The following is a 24,204-nucleotide window of genomic DNA, read 5'->3' on the forward strand; positions in this document are numbered from 1 at the left end:
AATTCATATCAGGAAATGGCAGCTTTAAACAATGAGACACCACTACACACCTATTACAAAGCACTGGCAACATCAATGCTGAAAATGGTGTGGAACAAGAGGAACTCTCGTGCACTGTCTGTGGAAATGCAAAATGGCAATAACAGTTTTGGAAGACAATTGGTGATCCCTTACAAAATTAATCATCTTCTTTCTATATGAACCCACAATCATGCTTCTTGGTATTTACCCAAATCAACTTAAAACTACATAGAATTGAGTACGGTGGTGTACAACTTTAATCTCAGCACTCAGTATGCATGAACAGGTGGAAATCTGTAAGTCCCAGGATAGACAGAGAAACATAATGAGATTCATAAATAAATAAATAAATAAATAAATAAATAAATAAATAAATAAATAAAATGAATGAATGAATGAGTGAATGAATAAATAAATATATAAATATTGCGCACAGATGTTCACAGCCTTCTATATAACTGCCAAAACACAGAATCCACCAAGATGTCTTTCAGAAGGTGTAGTCATATAAACTACAGCACATCTAGGAACTGGAATATTGCTTAGCAACAAAGAAAACTATGTAGTAAGCCACGAAAAGTTATTGAGGAAACTTAAGCTGGGGGATGTCTTCTGTATGCTGTGAATATATATTGTTCCCATTGGTTAATAAATAAGCTGCTTTGGCCTATGGCAAGGTAGCTCAGAGGCAGGCAGGAAATTTAAGGAGAGAGACAGAAAAGAGAAAGGCAGAGTCTGGGGAGATGCCAACCTGCCACCCAAGGAGCAACATGCCAGCAGACTGGTAAAGCCACGGAACACATGGCAAAACACAGATTAATAGGAATAGGTTAATTTAAGATATAAGAGCTAGCTAGCAAGAGGCCTGCCACAGGCCATACAGTTTGTAAATAATATTAAGCCTCTGAATGATTATTTTATAAGCGGCTACGGGACTGTGGGGCTAGGCGGGACAGGAAAAAACTTTTGACTATATAAGTACGCATTACTAACTGAAAGAAATCATTATTTGTATATATACATGATGTATGATTCCAAGTTTCTGCTCAATTTTGCTATGAAGCTAGAACTGCTATTAAAAAAAACAAAAAAGAATTCTCAGCTGGGTATAAGCAGTTCATGCCTACAATTCCAGCACTCAAAGAGCTGAGCTAGAACTGTGATTAGAAACCAGCCTGGACTACACAGTGAGTCTAAGGCCAGCAAGATCCTGTCTCAAACATAAAAAACATTTTTCAAACCTATTAACTGAAAAATTAGAAAATGATGGCACTACCTCCTGAAAGTCTAATTCCAGACGGGTCCAATGACCTGGGGTGGATGTGTGAAGTCAGCACAGTGAAGAAAACTATGACCACCTGTTTCAAAACTACTTGATTCATAGCCCTAATGTGAGAAACATAAGCAGTGTTGCAAGCAACAAAGGAAGTTTTCTAATTAGGCACACCTACAGGTAGAACAGTGTGCCCAGTTGGAAGCTTTTGCAGCTACAGTGTCATGCAGAGTGAAAGAGAGTTTTGCCTCTAGCGGTTAATATTTACCTCTAGTCAAATTTACGTTCTCACAATTAACTGATCAGTCAAGGCTGAATCAATTCATTCTTCATTCTGTACTACTCTATCCCCTATGGGGATATACCAGGTTTTCTCCTATTATCCTGTAAACTATGCAACTTAAAAGCTTACCCTTAGTGGTTGGCACTGCTTATCTCCTTTTCTCATGTTCTTTTCCTGTCAATTTCCTACAGTACTGGCACAGCTATTAGAAGTGAAGGCACTGTGGATTTCTATGATACTGCTTCACTCCCTGTTCCTAGACTGTTACCATTAATTCCTGATATTATCTATTTATTAGCATTTCTCCTAGACTCTTCTGATTAAAATCATTCTCTCCAGAACAGTTATGCAAATCTGTAATATTATCTTAAACTACTTTAACTCTTTCAGGCTAGTCACAGGGTGCTGTGGGATGTCTTTATGTATATTGTGAATATGCATTGCTATGACTGGTTAATAAAGAAGCTGCTCTCGTCGGGTGGTGGTGGTGGCGGCGGCGGCGGCAGTGCACGCCTTTAATCCCAGCACTCAGGAGGCAGAGCCAGGTGAATCTCTGTGAGTTCGAGGCCAGCCTGGGCTACCAAGTGAGTTCCAGGAAAGGCGCAAAGCTACATAGAGAAACCCTGTCTTGAAAAACAAAAACCAAAAAAAAGAAGCTGCTCTAGCCTATGGCGAATCAGGTTGTAGCCAGGCAGGAAATCCAAGAGAGAGACAAGAAGAAGAAAAGAGAGGCAAGAGAGACCCCAGCCTGCTGCCAAGGAACAACATGCCAGCAGACCAGGAAGTCACAGAACACATGACAAAACACAGATTAATAGAAATGGGTTCATTTAAGATAGAAGAGCTGGCTAGCAAAAGGCCTGCCATAGCTCATATAGTTTGTAAATAATATTAGGACTCTGAATGATTATTTTATAAGCAGCTGCAGGACTGCAGGGCCGGGAGGGACCAGAGAAACCTTCCAACTACAACAGGGTGCATTGGAAAGGCAACATCCTGTTCTAAAAAGCCTGAATTATGGTCATACTTGAAACATCAAAGGCTTTACAGGCTGAATCAGACCCACTATATATTTTTAACAAAATCGCCTCTGGCTCACCCAGAGGAGAATCATCAGGGGGAAGTTTTCCTTTTGTAATAGCTATTTTATCCATAGCTCTGAGAAAGTGAAACTAGAAACAGCCATCAATATGATTTGTATAAAGAAAGCAAGGAGAGCAAGTAGCACATATGTTCCTGGGGTCATGCTGAGAATTATGCAGCGAACTATCCACCAGTCTTGCCAGTATGGGTCAGATTCTCCAGGGCCTTGCCACAAAGAGAATTTGTCCATGCTATTCTCAGGCCTTTTCACCCCAAAAAGTCACATGACTCCCAGCAATTACTTTTGGTTTCTTTAAAAGTGTGTATTATATAAAATGTATCAAAATAAATAAAATGTAAGTATGTCTTAATGAACATTTTAATGTCTTATGGACATTTGTTTCCCTATTCTTGAAAGTCTTTTACAATTTTCAAATTTTACAAAGCAATTAAAAATTGTTTTAATTCCCATAGCTCCTGATCTGAGACTAGATTAAAAGGCCCTGGCCAATCATCCATCCTGACACACTCTACTGCAGCACACAGGCCCTCCTACACTCCTACCAGCTGTGCTCCCTCTTGAGCATCTGTCACTCCGCTTTCTTGGTGCACCCTTGCACAGAATGTCTACATGCCTCACTTTCTCATCCTTCAGGCCATCGTAGTAAACGAGAAGACAGAAAACAGGTTCCACTATCTTAACTCACTAGAGAATAGCTGAAAGAGGAATTACCAAGCAAAGAAAGGGTCGCCTAACAGAGCTCTGACGCCATCTTTACGTTTGTTCTCATTACTAGGGACAGAAATAGAAACCAGAGTAGCTTTTATTGGCGATTTACCTGTTTCGAGCAGGAGATTTCCCTGCATCCTCTTGAACAGATACAAGTCTCGTTGAAAGAGCACTATTTGAGGAGTCTGGATGAATCAAACTATAAAGAAAATGAAAATACTGGGATCATTTGGGGCTGCAATCAGGTGCTCCAAAATTTTAAAGCAAATTAATTCTTTTTCCCTACAACAATGAGATTATATACAGTTCATTTTTGTCCTTACTTTATTTGAGGTAAAAAAAAGTGCAGTTTTGCTGGACAGTGGTGGCACACACCATTAACCCAGCACTCAGGATGCAGAGGAGGCCATTCTGGTCTACAGAGCGAGTTCCAGGAAAGCCAGGGCTACACAGAGAAGTCCTGTCTCAAAAAACAAACAAAAAAGTACAGTTTCACCTCTAGTATCAAAAATTGATGTTTTAAATGTACTGAATGTCAATAAAACCCCAAATCTGGTTGAACAGGGGATTTATAAAACTCATTTACACACCACACATAGAAGATGAAAGTGATTTGTATAAAAAATCTGTGTTCCAAAATTCTATTCTCAGTCCCCACAACTCCTAAGGACAGCAGCAAAGAGTCAGATGAGCCAAGGTCCAAGTAGAGAGCCTATCTTAACTAGGTGTGTGGGCTCAGATTCACTACTCAACCTTCCGGAACTTCAGCACCCATATCCGTCAAAAAAAGAAAATCTTTCCTACGATGTGATGACAAAAGGAGAAGGACATGAAACTGTTAACACAGAGCCGAAAACTCAAGTAGTACTCTATGTCTGAGATCCAACTTCTGTCTCTCTCGATGTGTTACTAAATCATACTTGCCAATTCTGAGATCACATAACTGGACCACACACAAATAATAAGTATTGCTAACCATAAACAATATAAAGAATACATAGCTTTTTATTGTTTTAATAAATATAATCAATTAAGTTTATAAAATGTATATAAGGTATAAGGTATAGTATGACCCATCAAACAACTTACAGAGAAGACTCAATTACCGCTATTTTGAAGAGTCTGTGTTCCCCTACCCAGTACCAACCTTTCCCTAATCTTAGTGAAACCATTATTAAAAATTATATGATTATCACTGTTATGATTAGTCTTAACTGTCACCATTGAAACGCTCCCCAGACATGTCTGGGAAGGATTATCTAGATTAGGTTAACTGAGGTGGAAAGACCCACTGTAAATGTGGGCAGTAGCACCTCATACACTGGGGTCCCTTTCTGAATCACAGGGGAAATGGAACTGAGCACAGGCATTCACAGCTGTCTCTTGACTGTGGACACGAGGTGACTAGCCACCTTCCCCTCTTGCTGCCAACCTCCTCTGCCATGGTGGACCGTATTCCTTGAAACTGTAAGCCAAAATAAGCCCTTTCTTCTAGAAGTTGCTTCTGTTAGGGATTTTGTTACAGTCATGAGACAAGTAACTAATAATTACAGCATTTGTATCCCTGGGAGTTTATCTTCATTTATGTATTTCTGAACAATATATAATTAGAATCTTAGTGCATATATGATTTGTGACTTTCTTTTCTACTTATGTCCCTGGCCAGGCTCACATATGCTGAATGTAGTTGTAATTCATTTCTTTTTAAATATGCAATAGACTAATTCTTCTCTTTGTTAAGAAGTAACTAAGAAAATTACTCATCAGAACAATGTTAATTAAACTGGGTGTGGTGGCACATGCCTTTAATTCCAGCACTTGGGAGACAGAGGCAGGTGTGCATCTCTGAGCTGGAGGCCAGCCTGGTCTATAGAGTGAGTTATGGGACAGCCAGGGCTACACAGAGAAACCCTGTCTTAGTCTCAAAAACCAGAACAAAACAAAAAAAGAAAAAAGTTAGTTAAAACTCTAAGCTAGTTGACATGGAAAATTTGGGACTCATGTAAAAAGATTATTCTCCTAAAGAAAGTAAGTGATGAACCTTGGATTCCAGTGTGAATAATTCTAGGTAACTTCCAAGGAAGTTTGTTTATCTACAATCAGCCAGCAAAGCATCTCCAGATATAAACACAGCAAATACTCCTTCAGAAGAGGGAGAAAAAAACTAGCTGAATTTGGAAACAAATTCAGATCTTAGGAGTGCTCTCCTTTCTCTAAGACTACATTAGGAATTATTAGTATCAATGACTTCTGTTGCCTAATCAACAAATATTGCAAAGATCATGCACATGTCATGCATTCTGTTCTTGGTTTTAAGAGTAGAACAGTAAATATGACCAGGTATAAAAACTCTCCTCTCATGCACTTATATTTGAATGTTAATATAATCACTATCCATAAGTAAACATCTATGATCCTTCTGTACATGAACTGGAAAAAATAGCAAATTTGTAGATAACAAAAAGAAATAAATGTTAATGAAAAATACAAAGGACTAAGCTTTTCTCAAGTTTAAATCAAATTATATTCAAGTGACAGTACCTTTGCCAGGCTAAATCATCCTCTAAAAATATGTTACGACTGGCTTTTCTACTCCCAACAGGTGTCCGAGGTTCACTTGGATCAAGTATAGACACAGAGCAAGTTGAATCTGAAAGAGCATTCAAGTCTTCCCCAATGGAATTACTGTCTGTAGAATGAGCATAACTTAAGGCTATTTTTCTACAGTATGTGCATGCTCGGAGGTCACCTAGGAGGAAAAGTAATAAGGAAAGGTAATATTTTAAATCTTTGTGTTAATAGGTACTTTAATAAAAGGAAGTGTTTTCAAGTAAAGACTACCAAAAAGACATTTCAAATAAGTGAAACACTTAGCTGGGTCTGCTGTACACGTTACATTTATTATTACAGTAAATTCATCCAAGCATCCCAATTACTTCAAGTATCTATAACAGGTAAGATATTTGACCCAATAATAATAACAGAAAATTACGGCTATTAGAATATTTTTTCAAAATTGTATTCATGTAATGAGGAATCTATCAGAGGTAGGACTTTCAAAGAGAAAAGATTTCATATAGTAAATAACCAGCACAACAGAAACAACTTATTGTCTCTAGGCAACAAGTAAGGAGGAAATAACATTAAGGTCACTCTCATGAAGCCCTGAAGACTAGTCTCCACAATAGAGCACATGTTTTTAACTAAAAAAACTCTTGAGACTCTCATAGGTGAGTACTGTATTTACATCATTTCCACTCTTCCCTCTCTTCACTTCAGCTCATCCTATTTCTCCCAACCCCCTCTCAAATTCACGAGCTCTTCTGTAATTATTGTTATACACACAGGCATACAAGCACACATCCACACAGACAAAAATACAGCCTAATGTATTCGTATGTGTTAAGGGTTGACTGCTTGGGGCTGGATAACCTATCAGGGGCCAGCCCCTGGAGAAGACTGATTGTCCCTCTCAGCAGCCATGTAGTTCTTCATCTAGGCATAGGGTCTTGGAAGATTTCCTCCATCTACTAGTGCACAGTTTTTAAAACTAATGGAAAATGGTCTTACATACAGTAATTTAGGATTTAGGATTTAATTTAGGATTAAAACTAGAAGAAATATTCATAGTGAAACAGAACTGAAATGTTCTAGCTAAGAGTATGGTTTGGTTATAAGAGTGCTTGCCTAGAATGCATGAGGCCCTGAGTTCAATGTACAGCACTACAGAAATAGTTCCTAGGAGGACAAACAGCATTTCTTAATACTTTTAAACCTTTTTAGGATATAGTCCTGTCCCAAAGTCCTTCATTTCTTCTGTTTTTATAAAACACTGTTTGGTGTGATCCCATAACAATTTGGTGTACTAAGAGGCAAAATACACCAAGTACCACATGACATTTCAGTTAACAACAGGCCACATCACACGACAGTGGTTTTGTATTATAAATTATACAAAGATTACAGTGGGAATGAAAAAGTCTTATTGCCTGGTCCAACACTGATTATAATGTCATAGGGTAGCACATTATTCAATTTCTGTGGAGGCTAACTTAAATAAACTTACTGATCTGTAAGTCATGATACTCTAAAGCACATAATCTAAACAGCACTTGATGATAAACAACCAGGTCACTGGTTTCTATCTTTACTATGTTATATTTTTGATCATTTTTTTCTACTTACCAAAGTAAGAGTTTACTGTTTTGAGGAGCCATGTTGGTGTTTGGAAGACTAAGTTGGGAGGACTACATAAGCAAGCCTGGCAACACGGTGGCACCATCTTAACCAAAAGGAAAGCTGCACAGAGTGGCACACACCTTGTGCCTGGAGGCAGGGTGATAAGGCCTTCTGGTAGGTAGAGACAAGAGGATAAGGCTTTCAGAACTACCCGGGGCTCTATGGTACTGGGGCTCCAACACCAGAAGGAAGGGGCATTATCTGGTGGACGTTCTTTAGTGAATGAAAGCATTTGTGGTCAGGCTTGGCTCTGTTTCTTGACTTGATAATTTTAGTTCTAATAATGAGGAGACCATTCCCTGCCATTACAGAATTTATAGTTCACTGGAGGCAACTTACTATCTAGCTAATCCTAAGTATACTCTACGATGTTCACACAAGAAGAAAAATTCCTAAGGATACATTTCTCAGAACTTAGCCTACCACTAAGTAGCAAGACAAACAGCTGTTCACTAAATAGCATGTTATTTAATAATTATACTTCAACCATATTTTATCATTAATATTAAAAATCTGAAGTGACACAAAAAATATTTCTAATAGTTCAATGTACTATGTTTTACCATAAACCGCTACCAAGTTTACTAAACTACTTTTATTGTCTCATTTTAAGATAACTATTATAATTCTATTTTATCAGTCAGGTGGTGGTGGCACAAGCCTTTAATCCCAGCACTCGGGAGGCAGAAGCAGGCGGATCTCTGTGAGTTTGAGGCCAGCCTGGGCTACAGAGTGAGTTCTGGGAAAGGCTCCAAAGCTACACAGAGAAACCCTGTCTCAAAAAATAAAAAGATAATAATAATAATTCTATTTTATCAAATTATGTATGTATAGTAATCAAAATAAAAAGTCACTAGTTGACTAATTTCTAAAATTACACTTTAGTGGATGAAATTTATATAAAACTCAATAAAGACAAATATACCCACTTCAAATAGGACTCAGTAAACAGTAACAAAATAAAGTGTACTTCAGTCTAGGATAAATAAGAGTGCTATGATAATCACTACTACTGAAACTTAACTGCATTAAGGAAGTGAAATTATTCTTTGCAGAAAGACCTTCAATTTTTACCACAGCAAAAACTAGGTTAGACTATAAATGATAAACTACCTTAGCCAGTCAACCATTGAAACTAAAATTATCAAATCAAGAACAGAGCCAAGCCTCAAGCCTAACCACAAAAGCTTTCACTCTGTGAAGAATGTTCATTCATCAACAAAGGATGAACACATGCCTAGAGTTGTTTAATGGCAAAGATTGATGAGACATATCCCTGCCATTACAGAATTTATAGTTCACTGAAGGCAACTGACATATATGTAATTTAAAAACTGCATGATAAATGCAGGTATTACTGCTATTGCCACCAACAATTGCAGCTTAATTCTCACTGATTCTGTATAAAATTCACTGATTTTCCTGTGGTGATATTTTGTTTTACTCGTTAACAAATCAATTTGCCTGAAGATCAGAGGACAGAGCCAGCCACTAGAAACATAGAAGCCAGGCAGTGGTGGCACACACCTTTAATCCTAGCACTTCAGAGGCCAAGGCAGAGATCCATCTGGATCTCTGTGAGTTCAAGGCCACACTGGGCTACATGAGATTGATCTAGGCTAGGAGAGAAACAGAACCAGGCAGTGGTGGCACACACCTTTATTCCCAGTATTTGAGAAGCACACATGCCATAAATCCCAGCACTAGAAAGGTTGAGATAAGAAATGAAATGGCTGAGTGGATAAAGGCATATAAGGCGTAAGGAGACGGGAATTAGGCCCTTTTCATCTGAGGACTCGGAGGCATTCAGTTTGAGGATTCGTGGAGAGACAATCTCACTCCTTTTGGCCTGAGGATTCGGTAGTGGTAAGAAGTTTCTCTAGAGGCTTGTTTCCTCTAATCTTTCAGCTTTCATCCTGATATATGGCTCTGTGTTTTTATTATAAGACCATTTAGGATTTGTGTAATATTTTCCTTCTATTTTTTTTGAGACAATGTCTCACTGTATAGACAGGTTGGCTTCAAACTCAGAGAGATCCACCTATCTCTGCCTCTTGAGTGCTGGGCTTAAAGGCATGGACCACCACCAGGCCAATTCATTGATTTTTCTATCAATATTCTAGGTATTTTACATTTATTCAGAGTCTTAGCCTGTAATTGTGTCCAACATATATTTTTCACTTATAAGGACTAATCTTAAGGTTCAATTTGACTAAACAAACTTTTGTTCAAACACTAGTAGCTCGTGTGGTTTTGTTGTTTTTCCGGTGTTACTGACACTTATGGTTGACTTTAATCTGACAGCAGACAACCATCCATAGTATGATTCTCATCCTAATCAACTGAGGCCTCCTCGAGTACAAAGACTGAAGTTTCCAACAGCAAAAGGAACTCTGTCTCAGCACTGAAAGATGGAAATCCTAGTTTCCACCCTGCTGACTAACCTGGTTAACTTCAGACTTACCAGCTGCACAAGGACTTGAGCCAATTCCTTGACAATAGGTAAACCTGTTACCACACCCATTGGTTCCACTTCTATAGAGAAACCTAACTATACTGATTCAGCGCAAGAATAGTTTTATAGACACAGGATCTTAGGGATAAGTTTTCTGAATTGGCTCTGAAGTTTCTGAAATTGGTTCTCTAATTAGATTCCATTTAAAAGCATTAGTAAAAGGGCTGGAGAGATGACTTGGTGGTTAAGAGCTTTTGTTGCTCTTGAGGAGGACCCAGGTTCAATTCCCAGCACCATTCATGACTCCAATTCCAGGAGATCCAATGCCCCCTTCTGACTTCTGTGAACATTAGGCATACCCATAGTGCACATATATCATACTTGCAGGCAAAACACTCATGCACATACATACATATATACATATATACATAAATAAATAAGCAAGCAAGCAAATAAATAAATCTTTAAAAATTAAAGAAAAATAAAAACATTAGTGAGTATTTCCAACAGTAAAACGAACACTGAGGGAAGTGTTAGGGCAATAAAGACTTGCAAGACAGTAACTCTAGATCTTAATTGAATACTGACAGTGCCCAGGTTAATACTCGACAAACCTCCTATTAAAATAACAAGTATAAGATTCACTGCTCCTAAACGTACAACACAAAGTAGGAAAAGGGGTGAGCCTAAGGATTCAAATTCCCAGCTCATGAACTGTACAAATTGGCAGTAAGAACAGAGTTAAGAGAAGAGAATTGCTTATGAAGACAGACAAAAAATAAGGAAGATTGGGCTGGACAGTGGTTAAAGAGTACTGACTGTTCCTCCAGAGGACCAGGGTTCGTTTCCTAGCACCCACATGGCAGCTCTCAACTGTCCGTGACTCCAGTTCCAGGAGATCCAACACCCTCACACAGACATACATGAAGGCAAAATACCAATCCATATAAACTTTTTAAAAACTAAGAAAAATAAGGAAGATCTTTACAGAAACTAGTATAACCTGAGAAACATGTTAAGAGTGTTCTTTTAAGTTGGGGATACAACTCAGTAGCACAGTGATTATTTAACATGCAAAAGACTCTGGGTTTGATACCCAGCACCATAAACAAACAAACAAATAAATAAATAAAATTTTAAACTGCCAGGGTGGCGATGCTTCTCTGTATACCCAGCACTTGAACAGCTAAGAAAGGAAGACTGTAAGGTTAAGACTAGTAAAACAGTCTTACCTTCCATCCCCAAATCACTGCATAAATCCACTCATCGTGGTTCAATGTCCTTGATCTTTCTCCATTACTACAATTTCACTACATTCCCAATTAAATAATATGAATAAAGATACAATTTGCCAAAGTACACTATGATGTAAGTGAAGGGCAACCTTTACTTTGTCAATAAAAACTCTACAGAAATATAAACTTAAAATCGACTTATCTAATAACCTCTAATGCTGCTATAGATTTTTACATATCTATGTTTTCACTCTAGTTATTTATGAATACTCTTACCTCCTCCACTATTCAAAGTTCTTAAAGTCAAAGCTCTGTCTCTCTTTCTCACTATTATACCCTGCTACCATAGATATAAAACCCAAAATTTAAAAATGGCTTAACATTGGCCTTCCACTTAACTATTTCATAATTGACTTTTAACTAGGCCACTGCTAAGGAAATACACTTACCGGTATAGCCCATAAACTTGCCAGGGATTTCCTGGTTACAACAACGGCTGCAGAAAATCTGCCCGCACAACCTGCAGTGGTGCCTGCGTCTGAAGGTCGTAAACTTCTCACTGCAGTCATAACACTCCTTACACTGGCTGTCTGGCATCCAGTACTGCTTCAGGTCACTGTCCTACAACAACAAGAGCGTGTGACAGCTCTTCAAAATAACGAGTATGAAGTTGGAGTGACAAATGAAATCTTAGAAGGTGTCTTTTGCGGATGACAAGCTAGTTCTAAAATTCAGATGGAATGCAAAAAGGTTAAAATGACCAAGACAATCTCGAAGAAAAAAAACTGACGTACTTCTATCACCCGCTATCAGAACTTATTCTAAAGCTACAATAACTCTAGACAGAGTATTAGTACAGGACATGAAAAAAAAATGGAACCATAGTACAGGGAAGAGTGGCATGCTTGCACAGTGTATGAATTATGATGAGTTATAATGTAACCACTGAAGGAAGGAAGGAAGGGCTTTCTAAAAACAATGTACTAGGTCCAACCAGACATCTATGGGGACAAAGGAAAACTTGAACCCTATTTTTGAACAAAAATAATAAAGCTTGCTGACAAAACCACAGGTGAGCATCTTGGTCTGAAAAGCAAACACTGAAAATATAAAAAGGACCAAAAAGAAGGAATAGACAACACTAAAAAAAATTAAGAATTCATGTGTATAACTCTGGTGTTCAGAATCAGAAGTAATGACCTTTCATTTAAGTGACATGATGCCATTGTCAGTGAGTATGGCATGATCTCCATGAGTGCTTAATACAACTCTCCCAAGGCCTCTACAATACCTGGCTTTTCCCTTCCATGATTTCTTTGAGGCGCTTCAATACTGTGCTGAGGCTTCGAAGCTGAACAGCTGTACGTGGGTCATGACCTCCAAAGGCTGGTTCTGCTTTCCTTCTTGAGTCTGATTCAGGTTTTTAAAAAAAAAAATAATGATTTTTTTAAGTTTCTAGTAACCATAGCAAACATTATGTCTGTGTATGTTTGTATGTGATATAATACAAATCATCCCCTATTGTTAGCAAACATGTGTTGTCCCAGCCACTAACACTGATTGAGAATTAAAACTGATCTTTATCAAAAGTAATAAGTTGTTTCAAGAATGTCTTATTAGACACAAACTACTATTTTACATGTAGTTAAGTACTAAGAACTATCTGAAATGATTAATGGTTTTGAAGGTTGAAATGGAAGCATCACATGCCCAGAATTCATTAATGATTTCTTGCACAATTTTTTCCCAACCAAATATGTAACAAACACCTGGCAGACATTGAACAGAAGGAAAAGTAATCCCAGAGAGTTAATTTAACTTGGTCTAAAAGTCAAATAGGTAAGCAACAGGACCAAACTGATCTGTTCCATAGCAGATCATCACAAAGTTTTATAGACCAGCCCTCCAAAGATCCCAGCAGGCTTTACAGGACAACAATATATGACCAATGTCCAAGCAAATTAAAACTGCCAAAGCTTCAACCCAACTCTCCCCCAACCCACACCAACATCTGCACCCACCACCTTCTCAACCCTGCGATTCCACACTCCAAGGGATCACTTACATTTGAAATAACAATATGAAACCAAATCTACTGATAATAAAAGAAGCCCACATTCTAGCTTTGTGACCAGAATGGAGTGTAATTACCATAGCTGCACCCATTATTTTCTTATTTTAGACAAAAATCACAAATGAAGTTTCTATCTATTCTACAAGAGTTTCAAACCCTCGGGAAAATGAAAGCGGCTTGACAAAAAATGATGAACTTCCTTATTAGCTTAAGCACATTAACCTAACAACCTGTGGAGTCCCCCGCAACTTACATAACTCCTCCCTATCTCAGTTTTATTTCCCAAGGTTTCAGCTACCCTCAGTCATAGTCTGAAAATATTAACATGTCTTAGCTCAGCAGAAACAGATCACATTCAGAAGACTTTACTATATTGTTACAATTGTGCTAGTTTAGCATTACTATTATTAATCTCTCGGTCTAATTTATAAATTAAACCTTATCATAGGTTTCAATAGTGAAAAAAAATCATATATTATGGCTTTGAAAGTGCCTATGGCTCTAAGCATCTACTTGGGGATCTAAAAGGTATGCCCTACAGGGAAGGTAAATTACTATAAAATGGAAAATATCCCACCCTGAATCTATCTTATCATTTGCTAGTTTTCTACTAGTTTTTTTTTTGGGGGGGGGGGGAACAGGAGACAGAGATAGGGACTGCAAAGAACAAGAGGTTGCTGTATAAATCCAAATTCATCAAGAATTTAAGGCAGTTTAATCATTAAAATAACACCTCATCTAAACTATCTATCTTAATTGCAGCATAGCTCTCAGATGTACTGTTTACAAACATGTATTACAACAACTAAATTTGTTTTGAGTCTCAAACAACAACTAAAAACCTCTCCATGATTATAAATTCTAAAAGGAGACACAAAGCTGTAAGAATCATAATGGTGGTGCTCCCTGGCACAGCCAGTAAGGGGTGAAGTCCTTTGCATTTAGCTGCTTGGAAGAAAAAAGAGTATCAATATCCTCATGTGGGAAAGAATAAGCAGGGAGACCCTGCTTGACCTCAGAGAAAGAAAAGATCCTTGCCCTTAGACAAACACCATCAGCTGCTGCCTCTGTAAAACGGATTCTAGCAAATCACGTAACTTCCCTAAGACAGGAGAACTACCAAACTGTAGAATTAGACACGGAGTGAGGGAAAAACAGTGGACTAAACAGTCCCAAGCTTCTGAAGTTCAAGGGCCTCCAAGTAAAATCCAAGAAGCAAGTGGACTTGATGGACACTAAGGAATGTGAAAACCACAGTGAAGGAGGCCATCCAAGCTCTGCCTATGGATAAACAGTTCAAATTTACCATAACAGAAGCAAATTTTGGTAAGCTACAACTCTACAACCCCTACAAGACTATAAGAATTCTAGTCCAACTCCTCAATTTCACAAGTGAAGAAATTCAGAGACTGCTCTTTGGCCCATTTTAGCTTGGCATTATGTGAAAACTAAATGCTGAGTTTAACAAGAAGGAAATAAATGAAAGCTTTCAGAAATAATGTTTTAATTCAGCATAGAATCTGATCAGAAAAGCGTCCTCAAATAGAGCACAGTGTTGCCAAGGGTCAGTCAGGTTTTGTTCCTGTAACTTGTTTCTGCTTCTTCCCCTAAGATAGAGTCTCACCATGGAACCTACGCTGGCTGGCTTTGAATTTTCGATCCTCCTGCCTCATCCTCCTAAGCCATGGGTCCGGTTTAAGGGGATTTTAATAAGGTTAAGGTTAAACTTGGGTGATCTGGAATGAAAAGAAAATCCTCTGCCCCCATCTCCCAACTCTTCCTTTCAAAACGATGTAAGCTGGGCAGAGGTGGCTGCCCTAGGAAACCTGTGGACGTGACACAGCCAGCTTTGTTCTAGCCCTTCAGCATAAGCTCCTCTTCTACTTCTGCTTCCTCCACCTTCCAGTCTCAACAAGCAATAAAACATCCTTCTGCCAACCACTACTACACAACTATTGTTTGCCCAAGCACCTTATGGAAGTCAGTGCCCGACAGGACCGACAGGAGTTTAGGGACACTTGATTCCCAATACTACAACCTCTGCTCTCCATGGAACCACTGCCACTGCCCTTCTTCCATCGCCTCCAGTTAAGCCAACTACTTCACTGAGCTTAACAATCTAACAGAAAGCAAAAACCACCGCTAGTCCCAACAGAGACACAGATTCCCAGCCCACACCCGCCAGAAGAGCATGAAAATGAATGAGGTGGAACATGGTGGAACAAGATGGAAAACAAGCAGGCAAGAGAAGCAGTGTATCCACATTGACAGTGTGCACCCCAACAAAGACAGGCCAAGAGCAATCGGCAGCCCACCAGTGGAGTTGGCAGTGTTCTGCAGCCAGTGGCATGCACGTCACACTTCATTAGCATCCCAAGAATAGGTGCACAATCCACCTGTAAAGTTGGAACTAACCTGTGCTCTCCTGGGGATGTGGCAAAGTGTTCTCCGCTGAAACCCAAGCAAGCAATTAATCAAAATTCAGTCAGGACATCAGTGCTTGCATAATCAAAGTTTAATGACATGATGAAGAATGTTTCAGGTTAAAAAATTCTTTTGTTACCTAAGTAAGTTTTAGTTATTCTAAAGAATACTTGACTACTCCAAGTAACAGGAAAACTGTCAGTATCTGACCTAGAAACACATGATGAAGATTCACACACAGAGGATAAGACAGCTAGCTGCCTTACCTAACACTGAAGAGCGCCGCTGAAGCTCCTCATTAAGCTGCTTTTTATAAGGGACAGGCGACCTCACAGACTGTGTCCTCGAAGGAATCTGAGGGCTGGACCAACCTGCATTCGGAGATTGCTGCTCTCCTTGGCCCCCTTCTCCTCTCTCTGTGACAAAGGAAATTTGGTATTACTTGAAAAGCTAAGGCTCAGAGTTCAACAAGAAGGTGACAGATAACTGAGGGCATAGTGCTCTTGAAGCCTTTGTTCAGTTCCCAACTCCCCTGTCAGGCAGCTCATAACCACAGCCCCCTTCTCACCTCCTCAGGCGCTCAGACATATAAACAAAACTCAAGTATACACATAAAAATAAAAATAAATCTTTTTAACTTTTAAGTAAAGGTAAAAAATCAGAATGAAATTACATTCCAATCATACCTTTTGTATACATGAACTATATGCTCTGCTTTATATTTGATATTTTGCAAACATACTAAAAAAAACAGAATACAAGCCTCACACAGAACCTTGGCCTTTTTGATGAGTTTACGGAAGAGATCATTCTGTATTGCTCAAACAGTGCCCAGCTTAGTAGCTATTTCTTAAACCTTCCTAAATAAATAAAGACTATTTATTGTCTTACAACAACTAAATGTAAAATGTTATCTTGGATGGAATCTATTACACAGAATCTAAAGAAATCTGAATACATACAGTAGCTAACAAAATATACCAACAGTGGTTCATTAATTATAACAAATTACCATGCTAATGTTAAGTATCAATACTAGAAGAAACAGTATGGGGCATATAGGAACACAAATATCTTCTCAATTTTTCCATAAATCTAAACCTATTCTTAAAAAGTAAAGCTTGCTTTTTAAAATAGAAACATCACTATCTTTAAAAATGTGTTAACAGCTTTTACAGCCCGTTAAACAAAACTGTTAATAAAATTCAGGTCGTACTATTAAAATTTCTACTGAAGGCCAGGTGTGGTGGCACATACCTTTACTCGGGAAGCAGAGGCAGGCAGATCTCTGTGAGTTTGAGGCCAGCCTGGTCTACAGACCTATCTCAAAAAAAAAAGGAAGTTAAGCGGAAAAAAAAAATTCTACTGAATGAAACTATCAAACCCCACCAAATTCCTTAAAATGGGGATTACCTTCAAACACAGTGGTCTTCAACATTCACAATGCTTAATACAGTTCCTCGTGTTGTGGTGACCACCTACCATAAAATTATTCTGTTGCTACTTCAGAACTGTGATTGTGCTACTGTCATGAATTATAACATAAATATCTGATATGTAGGATATATGATATGCGAACCCAAAAAGGGGTCGCAAACCCACTATTGAGAACTGCTGCCTAACACACTTAATAAAGACAAATGAATCAGGCATGGTAACTCAGACCTGTAATTCTAGCTCTCAGGACCAAGGCTAGCCAGAGCTACATAGTGAGTTTCAGCTAGCATGAGCTAAAAACTTGTTTCAACAGAAAAAAAGGGGGGGGGGCAAATTAAGGGCAATATATGGCTATTTTTTTTTTAATTCTTCATGGTAAAAAATAAATAATATACTATTCAAGAACTCATTTTTAAATTAATTGTTCATTTGCTATCATTTACAACTTAATCCAATGAGTGTTAAATCTCAACAGGCCTGCTGACAGCTTCTAATTTGTTAAACATATAAACCATGCACTGCTGCTTAATTTTATTTCCTTAATTAAAATCTTTTTGTTATTAACACCTTCCTCAAAATAAGTTTCATTTTGTAAACTTATAAAGTTGAAGCATATTAACAGAAAAAAAAGTGGAAAAACTGCTTTCTCTTTTAAAAGGACCTCCTTCAGCCGGGTGGTGGTGGCACATACCTTTAGTCCCAGCACTCTGGGAGGCAGAGGCAGGTGGACCTCTGTGAGTTTGAGGCCAGCCTGGTCTACAGAGCGAGTTCCAGGACAGGTTCCAAAGCTACACAGAGAAACTTTGTCTCGAAAAACCAAAAAGAAGCCTTCACCATTTTAAATTCTATTCACACAAATTAATCTGATTACAATGAAATGCCACCTTTTCCTTATGAAGATTTAGTGACCTGTGGTTAAAGCTACCACCTTGTTAATATTTCACTTCCTTGTAACAACACAGCACAACACTGAATGCAGAGAATCAAAACCGCATTTTCTGATTTGTAGAACTAAACCTTACCTTTGTTAAAACGGAAAAGATTTACAAAAGAACTATATGCTGACTTGAAGGGGGGCTCATCCTGGTCAGGAGTCAAAGGTTTAAAGTGAGTGAGATGAGAAGGACTAGTGGGGGAGCGAGGCAAATCATTAGCAGAGTCCAGTGTCGGGGACCTCTTATCATCTGTGGCCATTTCATGAGTCTAGAACGAAGGAGGAAAAAACATGAAAGAAGGTCCTTAGACACCGTCCGAAGAACAGGCAAATACCCACACAGCCCAACGGTGTGATAATTCATGTCAATAAACACCAAAGAGTAATGAAATCTATTTCCACATATCCAAATTCAGGCTGAAACACACTGTGGTCTAGATGAAAACAGCCTCCACACTTAAAACTATGGCTATACGGCCAACCTAATTTCAAAGATTACCATTCTAATTATTTTTACAATTAAAGTTAATTAAAACTTTGCAGGTAAGGCATAAATGTGAGCAGACAAAAAATTTTCCCATCATTTATAGTGTGTGTGTGTGTGTGTGTGTGTGTGTGTGTGTGGTTTCTTTGGGGAGAAAAAAAAATACTTAATCGCCTTTTAAAGTTATAGGGGAAACTGACTTTATATAACATAAACTATTCAGCCTTATTTTACTTACGTATCTCAAGAAAAGAAAATCAGTCACCTATTAGGACATCTCTACGAAATCTGAGCAATCAGCTCTGGCAGTGCATATGACAAGTATTCGATCAAAAAGCTGTCCATTCTGCCCTCATAGACACATGAACTTGGGATTCCCACATCTCCCCCACTTTAAGCCTAAACTCCAAAGATATTAAGGTAATAACCTTCTTAAAGGTATTTTTGTCTCTAAATAACCAAAAAAAACCATAATTGGTCAAAGCAGTTAAGTTTAATCACCAAATGAAAGTCACAGAAAGGCACTGAGGCTTTCCCCCGCTTTAGAGTGAAAATTTAAAGATAAGTATCCTCTGGTATGTTGGCCATTGGGATGCTACAGGTTGTAATCTATACAAAGACGGACATCACACACTTCTAAAAAGGTTTTCTCCTTCAAAATCCTATCAGTTCATTTTATTTCCTCAGTACTCTGGAAGTCACATAAGTTAGCCTTATTACTGCGTTCAACAGCTGCAGCAACTAAGGTACACCAAACCGAAAGCAATTTTCTTTGGGTGGATCAGAGCCGGTTAGTAACAGGCCTGTGACTATACGCCAAGTCCTGCCACAAAATTCTCAACAGTCTGCTACTGATCAAAATTATTTTTGTAGCTCTTCACACTTCCAGTTCTAGCTGTGTCCTCTTAACATTCAAGATTTCCCCAGATTATTAATATTACTGATTAGTAAATTAAAGCAGAAATGAAACCACTCGTTTGGCTGAGATTGTGGCAACAAGCACTTTTTGGAAGGGATGGGGGAGAAAAAAGTAGAGAACCGCAATGGAGTAGGGAAAAGAGGGAGGCCAGGGAAGGAGGACCTCCAACATCATGTTCCACAGGGGAGATGACACGAGGTACTGTCTTAGTTAGGGTTACTACTGCTATGATGACACCATGACCAAAGTAACTTGGGGCACAAAGGTTCCACACCATTGTTCATCACCATCAAAGGTGGTCAGCAGGGCAGGGACCTGGAGGCAGGAACTAATGCAGAGGCCATGAGGAAGAACTGTTTACTTGTAAGCTCACCAAGGCTTGCTCAGGCTGCATGCTTTCTTATAGAAATCAGGACCACCAGCCCAGGAATGGCACCACCCACAATGGGCTGGCCCTTCCCCATCAATCACTAAAAATGCCCTACAGGCTTGCCAAAGGCCCATCTTATGGAAGCATTTTCTCAACTGAGGTTCTCTCCTTTCAGAAGACTCTAGCCAGTGTCAAGTTGATATAAGAGCAGCCAATACAACTATCATAATAATTGATGCTCCACCATAAAGGGTTAAGATGGTGACTGATCAAATAAAAACTCAAGGTTTGGTTTGGTTTTGTCTTAAAGACCACCAGAGAGAAGGATGTGATGGCACTAAAAACCCTTGTTTCTAAACACAGCCTATTCCAATTCCACTAAAGTATACCAACAAAAGCACCTCGACACATCTGGTGAAGGAGTCTTAGAATTACTTCTAGAAGTTGTCTATAGCCACAACTTTCATTAAGCTTTGGAAATATGAAGGTAAAAATTAGCATGAAAGCACAGGACCAAGTGCCATCTCCAAAACATAAATACAATCACATAGAATTAATCTTAATAATTACACGCTACCAGCATCCAAAAAAATTACAACTCTGATTTTTAGCAGCATAATAACTGTTTATGCTGTAAAGCATGGCTCTTTCTGCATACATAATTAGAAATATTAACCTACTTATCCAACGACTTCTGCAGTGTCACCAACTACTTGTCTCTTTTTTTTACTGCAAGGAGAGCATGGTATATGCAGACTTGCTACACAGTATCTTGGTGAAGCAAATCAGTAAACGCATCCACTATTAAAGTGTAGAAAATAACTTGATGCATCAGCTCATATAAAAGCTTTAGGTGAAAATCCAAGTGTCAGCCTAGTCAAACGTTATCTATTAACGCAGGACAGCTGAATACGAATGATGGTCGCTCCCATCAAGAAAAGGTTTTTGTTCATTTTTGACCCGTGCACAACAGAACCACTAAAGGAAAACCACTGTGTGATCCCTGTAACTTTCCCAGAAAAAGGAAGAAAGAGGGAGAGAAAGGGGAAAAAAAAAAAAAAAACCCTCAGGAAATTAGTCTTGCTTCTCAAAAAAGGCCTGACCTTTGTCTTTGTCACAAGTCTGAACCTAAGAGAAAAAAAAAAAAAAAAAAAACTAAGAGTCTCTCCCTCCTCCCCTCCCTGTTCCTGGGGAGTGAGAGGGGAAGTAGGAGTACAGGAGAGGCAGAAAGATTCAAATAAATGGGAAACAAGACGGGGTGATTTGCTAGGCGCCTACCTCTTCTGTCAATACCGTACCAACACAAGATGCACCGAATGAATCAACCTTTATCATTCAACACATAACACACAAGAGACACAGCAATAACCTGCTTTGTACAGAATTTGCACCTGCCCTGGATGTCTTAAGAACCTGAATAGGACAGACGACCCTAAATTCCTAAGCGCATCCATCAAAAGTTTCATTTCCATCCTTTCTTGGGAAAGGGGGATCGACTGCTGGCTGGGAAACCAAGTCTCTTCCTCAAAAAAAAAAACACAAAGTTGAAGTGAAAGAACCTCAAAAGTCAGAAACGAGCGTTCAAGCTGATGGGCACACGCCAAGTTTGGAATGGTTTCTGTGGATCTGAACTTTCTTTTCCCAGCCTGGGGCTGCACCCCCCGAGGAAAAGAAGACGGTCCACCTCCGAAACAAGTTCGGGCACTAGGGGAACAGAGGAGCAAGAGAACTCCCGGTGTGCCAAGGAAGCCTCTGCAGGAGGTGGCCCGGCCAGCTCCCACCCTGTCCCACCACACAGGGCCAGCAGGCATTCAGGAGCCCCCTGGGCGAGCCTCGGCCGCGGAGCCTCGATCGGGCCCTCGCCATCCCTCCCGCCCTGCTCGGCGACCCACGCCGGCCTTCCTCCCACTGCGGGGCCCCGCCGGCCCACGCCACGCTGCCTCCCTTACCTTCGCCTCCCGCCCCGGCCCCGCTGGCCTCCCGCCACCCCGGGCTCCGGTTCACCCCGCTCGGCCGAAGCCGCCGCCAGGAGCAGCGCCGGCTTTCCCAGGCGGCGGGCGGTTGCTCCACGAAGCCAAAGGCTTTACGCGGTAGCTGCGGCTTCTCGCTTCCGCCCACCGCCGCCAGGCTCCGCCCGATCCCCCCTCCCAGCCAATCAGAAACCTGCTCTGAGGTCCGGCTCCGCCCACTCCTCCCCGCCCTCCGGCCCTTCCGATCAGATGTTCAGGCAGAAGGAATCCAACCCGGAGAGTATCGTCCCAGACCGCCCCCCAGCCTCGGTGGACTTAAGGCTGCTTCAGCCTTCCCGAAGGAAGCGGGAGGACGACGGTGCACGTGAGCATCACGCGTGCGGGTCACAGGGTGACGCGCGGGGCACCCGACGTCAGCCGGACCGCCGTTACCGTAAGTGTTCAACACTGTGAGCACTCACGATAAGAGACCGCTACCCCTTGGACCGGCGTTCACCTGAGTAGCCTAGAGCGAAGAGGTGGATGGATGGATGGATGTGAATTTCAGGATGCTTTTGCAGGACTCCGCTAAAAGCAACCCTGTGACTTCGGACAAATTGCTTATTTCTCTAGGCCTCAGACCTCTGGTGGGTAAAGGCCGATTCATTAAAGGCAGCATTCACTCCATGGTTTTTGTTTGTTTGTTTGTTTGTTGTTGTTCTTTTGAAAGTTAGGTAAAAACAGTGCATGTAAAGCAGTCGGCACAGAGCCTGACCCAAGTCATGTTGACTCTATAGTTTTTTGTTTTTTGTTTTTTTTTTTTTTAATTCGGGTTTGTGTGGCAGATAAAGTTATCAAGCCCCGACTTGCTCAGCTTGGTATGAACATGACCCGTTATTTTTGTCCTGCCCAAAAGGGCTGTGCAATTAAAAAGTAGAAAACAAGCTAAAACCTGCTCATGTTTTCAGTGAGGGATTAGCAGGGGAGCTTTGAAAGGACTCTGGAGGGTGGTGTCATTTGACTTTGATTCTGTGGATCCTGTTCCTCAAGAATTTTGGCATATCCCACCCAGCTTTCCCCAGTTGTTCTTTTCAGCGCTGGAAAGTACCACCAAACCCTGAAGCTAGGGGCTGCTGCAACTCCCGGTCCCTATCCTTCACTGGGCTCTTGATTCTTGTCCTCAGCGCCCTCTCGCCGCGTTTGACATTCATTACAGCTTTGCCTAGTCACTCCCGGGCTGTCGTTTTTCCCCTGAGAGTTTCAACTATACCATGAGCTACCATGGGTGCATCCCTTAACCTAATCAACTCCATCACACATCTACCTGCAACCACACCTGCCTGGGCCTGCCTCCCTCCTTCATAGATCATGTCTTTTTCTTTCTCAGCTTAATCTGTCCAGCCTTATATCCCTGGGGGCTTGCAGTGTCTCATCAACCAAATCTTTCCCAATAACTTCTTCCTTGACCGTGAACATGCTCACGCATTTTCCTTTAATAAAAAAATTTTTTTAAACTTTTTTAAATGAGTCCACCAGACGCTTATATCTCACAAACCTACAATAAATTATAAAATAGACCAAGAGAACACCATAGATAATCCAGCTGACAGGATAGCAAGATATAAAAGAAACTCCAAGTCTCCTAAACAAACACTGTTTCAAGTTCTCTGTGTGTGTGTGAGTGTGTGTGTGTGTTCTGTACAGGTGACAAGGAAGGCCAGAGGAGTCAGATTCCTCTGAAGTTGGAGTTATAGGAGGTAGTGAGCCCCCAAATGTGGGTGCTAGGAATCAAACTTGGGTCCTTTGTAAAAAGCAGTAACATCAAGCCATCTCTCCAGCTCATCAACATTTTCTGAGTCATTAATTGGACCAGCAATTCATATGCTGGGTAGGTACTCCACCAAGAATAAAGCTGTGACCATAATACAGTCTGTGTTCCCCCAGAAGTTTACACTCCCCTGTCTACATTAGCATGCACTTTAATTTCTGTGGAAATTTTGATTTCTCTTTTGGGAAAGAGTTCTTTTTGGGTTCTTGCCTCATACTAGACATCAAAAAAAATTTTTTGCTGAGCTGGAATATAGAATATACCCACATGCTTCTATATGTTGTAATTACTTACACTTTACTGAAAATTCCTAGCTTTTCCTTCTCTTTTTCTTCCAGTAGTACCCTAATTCAGCACTGTCACTGTTCTGTTTAATCAAGTTGCCCCTGATTTGGCCAGTGGGAGCCCCTCATGAAAACTCCTGGGTGTATTTGACATGACTCTGAGTATTTGCTTTCTATTTTGT

General features: G+C 40.0%; 2 protein-coding genes across 4 annotated transcripts in view; one reads left to right on the forward strand and one right to left on the reverse strand.

The window, feature by feature from the left end:
- Pikfyve (phosphoinositide kinase, FYVE-type zinc finger containing) overlaps positions 1–21,976 on the reverse strand; it is a 91,895-nt gene extending 69,919 nt beyond the window's left edge. For 2 of the 3 annotated variants that reach the window (XM_059278893.1, XM_059278894.1), the window contains exons 1-8: positions 21,911–21,976; positions 18,277–18,457; positions 16,084–16,233; positions 15,809–15,844; positions 12,611–12,729; positions 11,769–11,940; positions 5,932–6,139; positions 3,500–3,589 (exon numbers count right to left, since the gene is read on the reverse strand). In XM_059278893.1, coding sequence (XP_059134876.1) covers positions 3,500–3,589; positions 5,932–6,139; positions 11,769–11,940; positions 12,611–12,729; positions 15,809–15,844; positions 16,084–16,233; positions 18,277–18,448 — 947 coding nt within the window. In that variant the 5' untranslated portion in view covers positions 18,449–18,457; positions 21,911–21,976. The remainder of the gene's footprint in view (positions 1–3,499; positions 3,590–5,931; positions 6,140–11,768; positions 11,941–12,610; positions 12,730–15,808; positions 15,845–16,083; positions 16,234–18,276; positions 18,458–21,910) is intronic. The other variant, XM_059278895.1, reaches the window with a different exon arrangement.
- Positions 21,551–22,384, forward strand: LOC131923182 (uncharacterized). The gene has a single exon (XM_059278121.1). It carries the CDS (start codon positions 21,551–21,553, stop codon positions 22,382–22,384), a length of 834 nt encoding a protein of 277 aa, XP_059134104.1.
- Positions 22,385–24,204: the final 1,820 nt, after the last annotated feature.

This window comes from Peromyscus eremicus, chromosome 13 (genome assembly GCF_949786415.1).
Source record: "Peromyscus eremicus chromosome 13, PerEre_H2_v1, whole genome shotgun sequence".
In the NCBI taxonomy this organism is placed as follows: domain Eukaryota; kingdom Metazoa; phylum Chordata; class Mammalia; order Rodentia; family Cricetidae; genus Peromyscus; species Peromyscus eremicus.

Excerpts from the sequence above, each read along its gene's own strand:
- LOC131923182 (XM_059278121.1), top strand. The coding sequence starts at position 21,551 with ATGGGCACACGCCAAGTTTGGAATGGTTTCTGTGGATCTGAACTTTCT.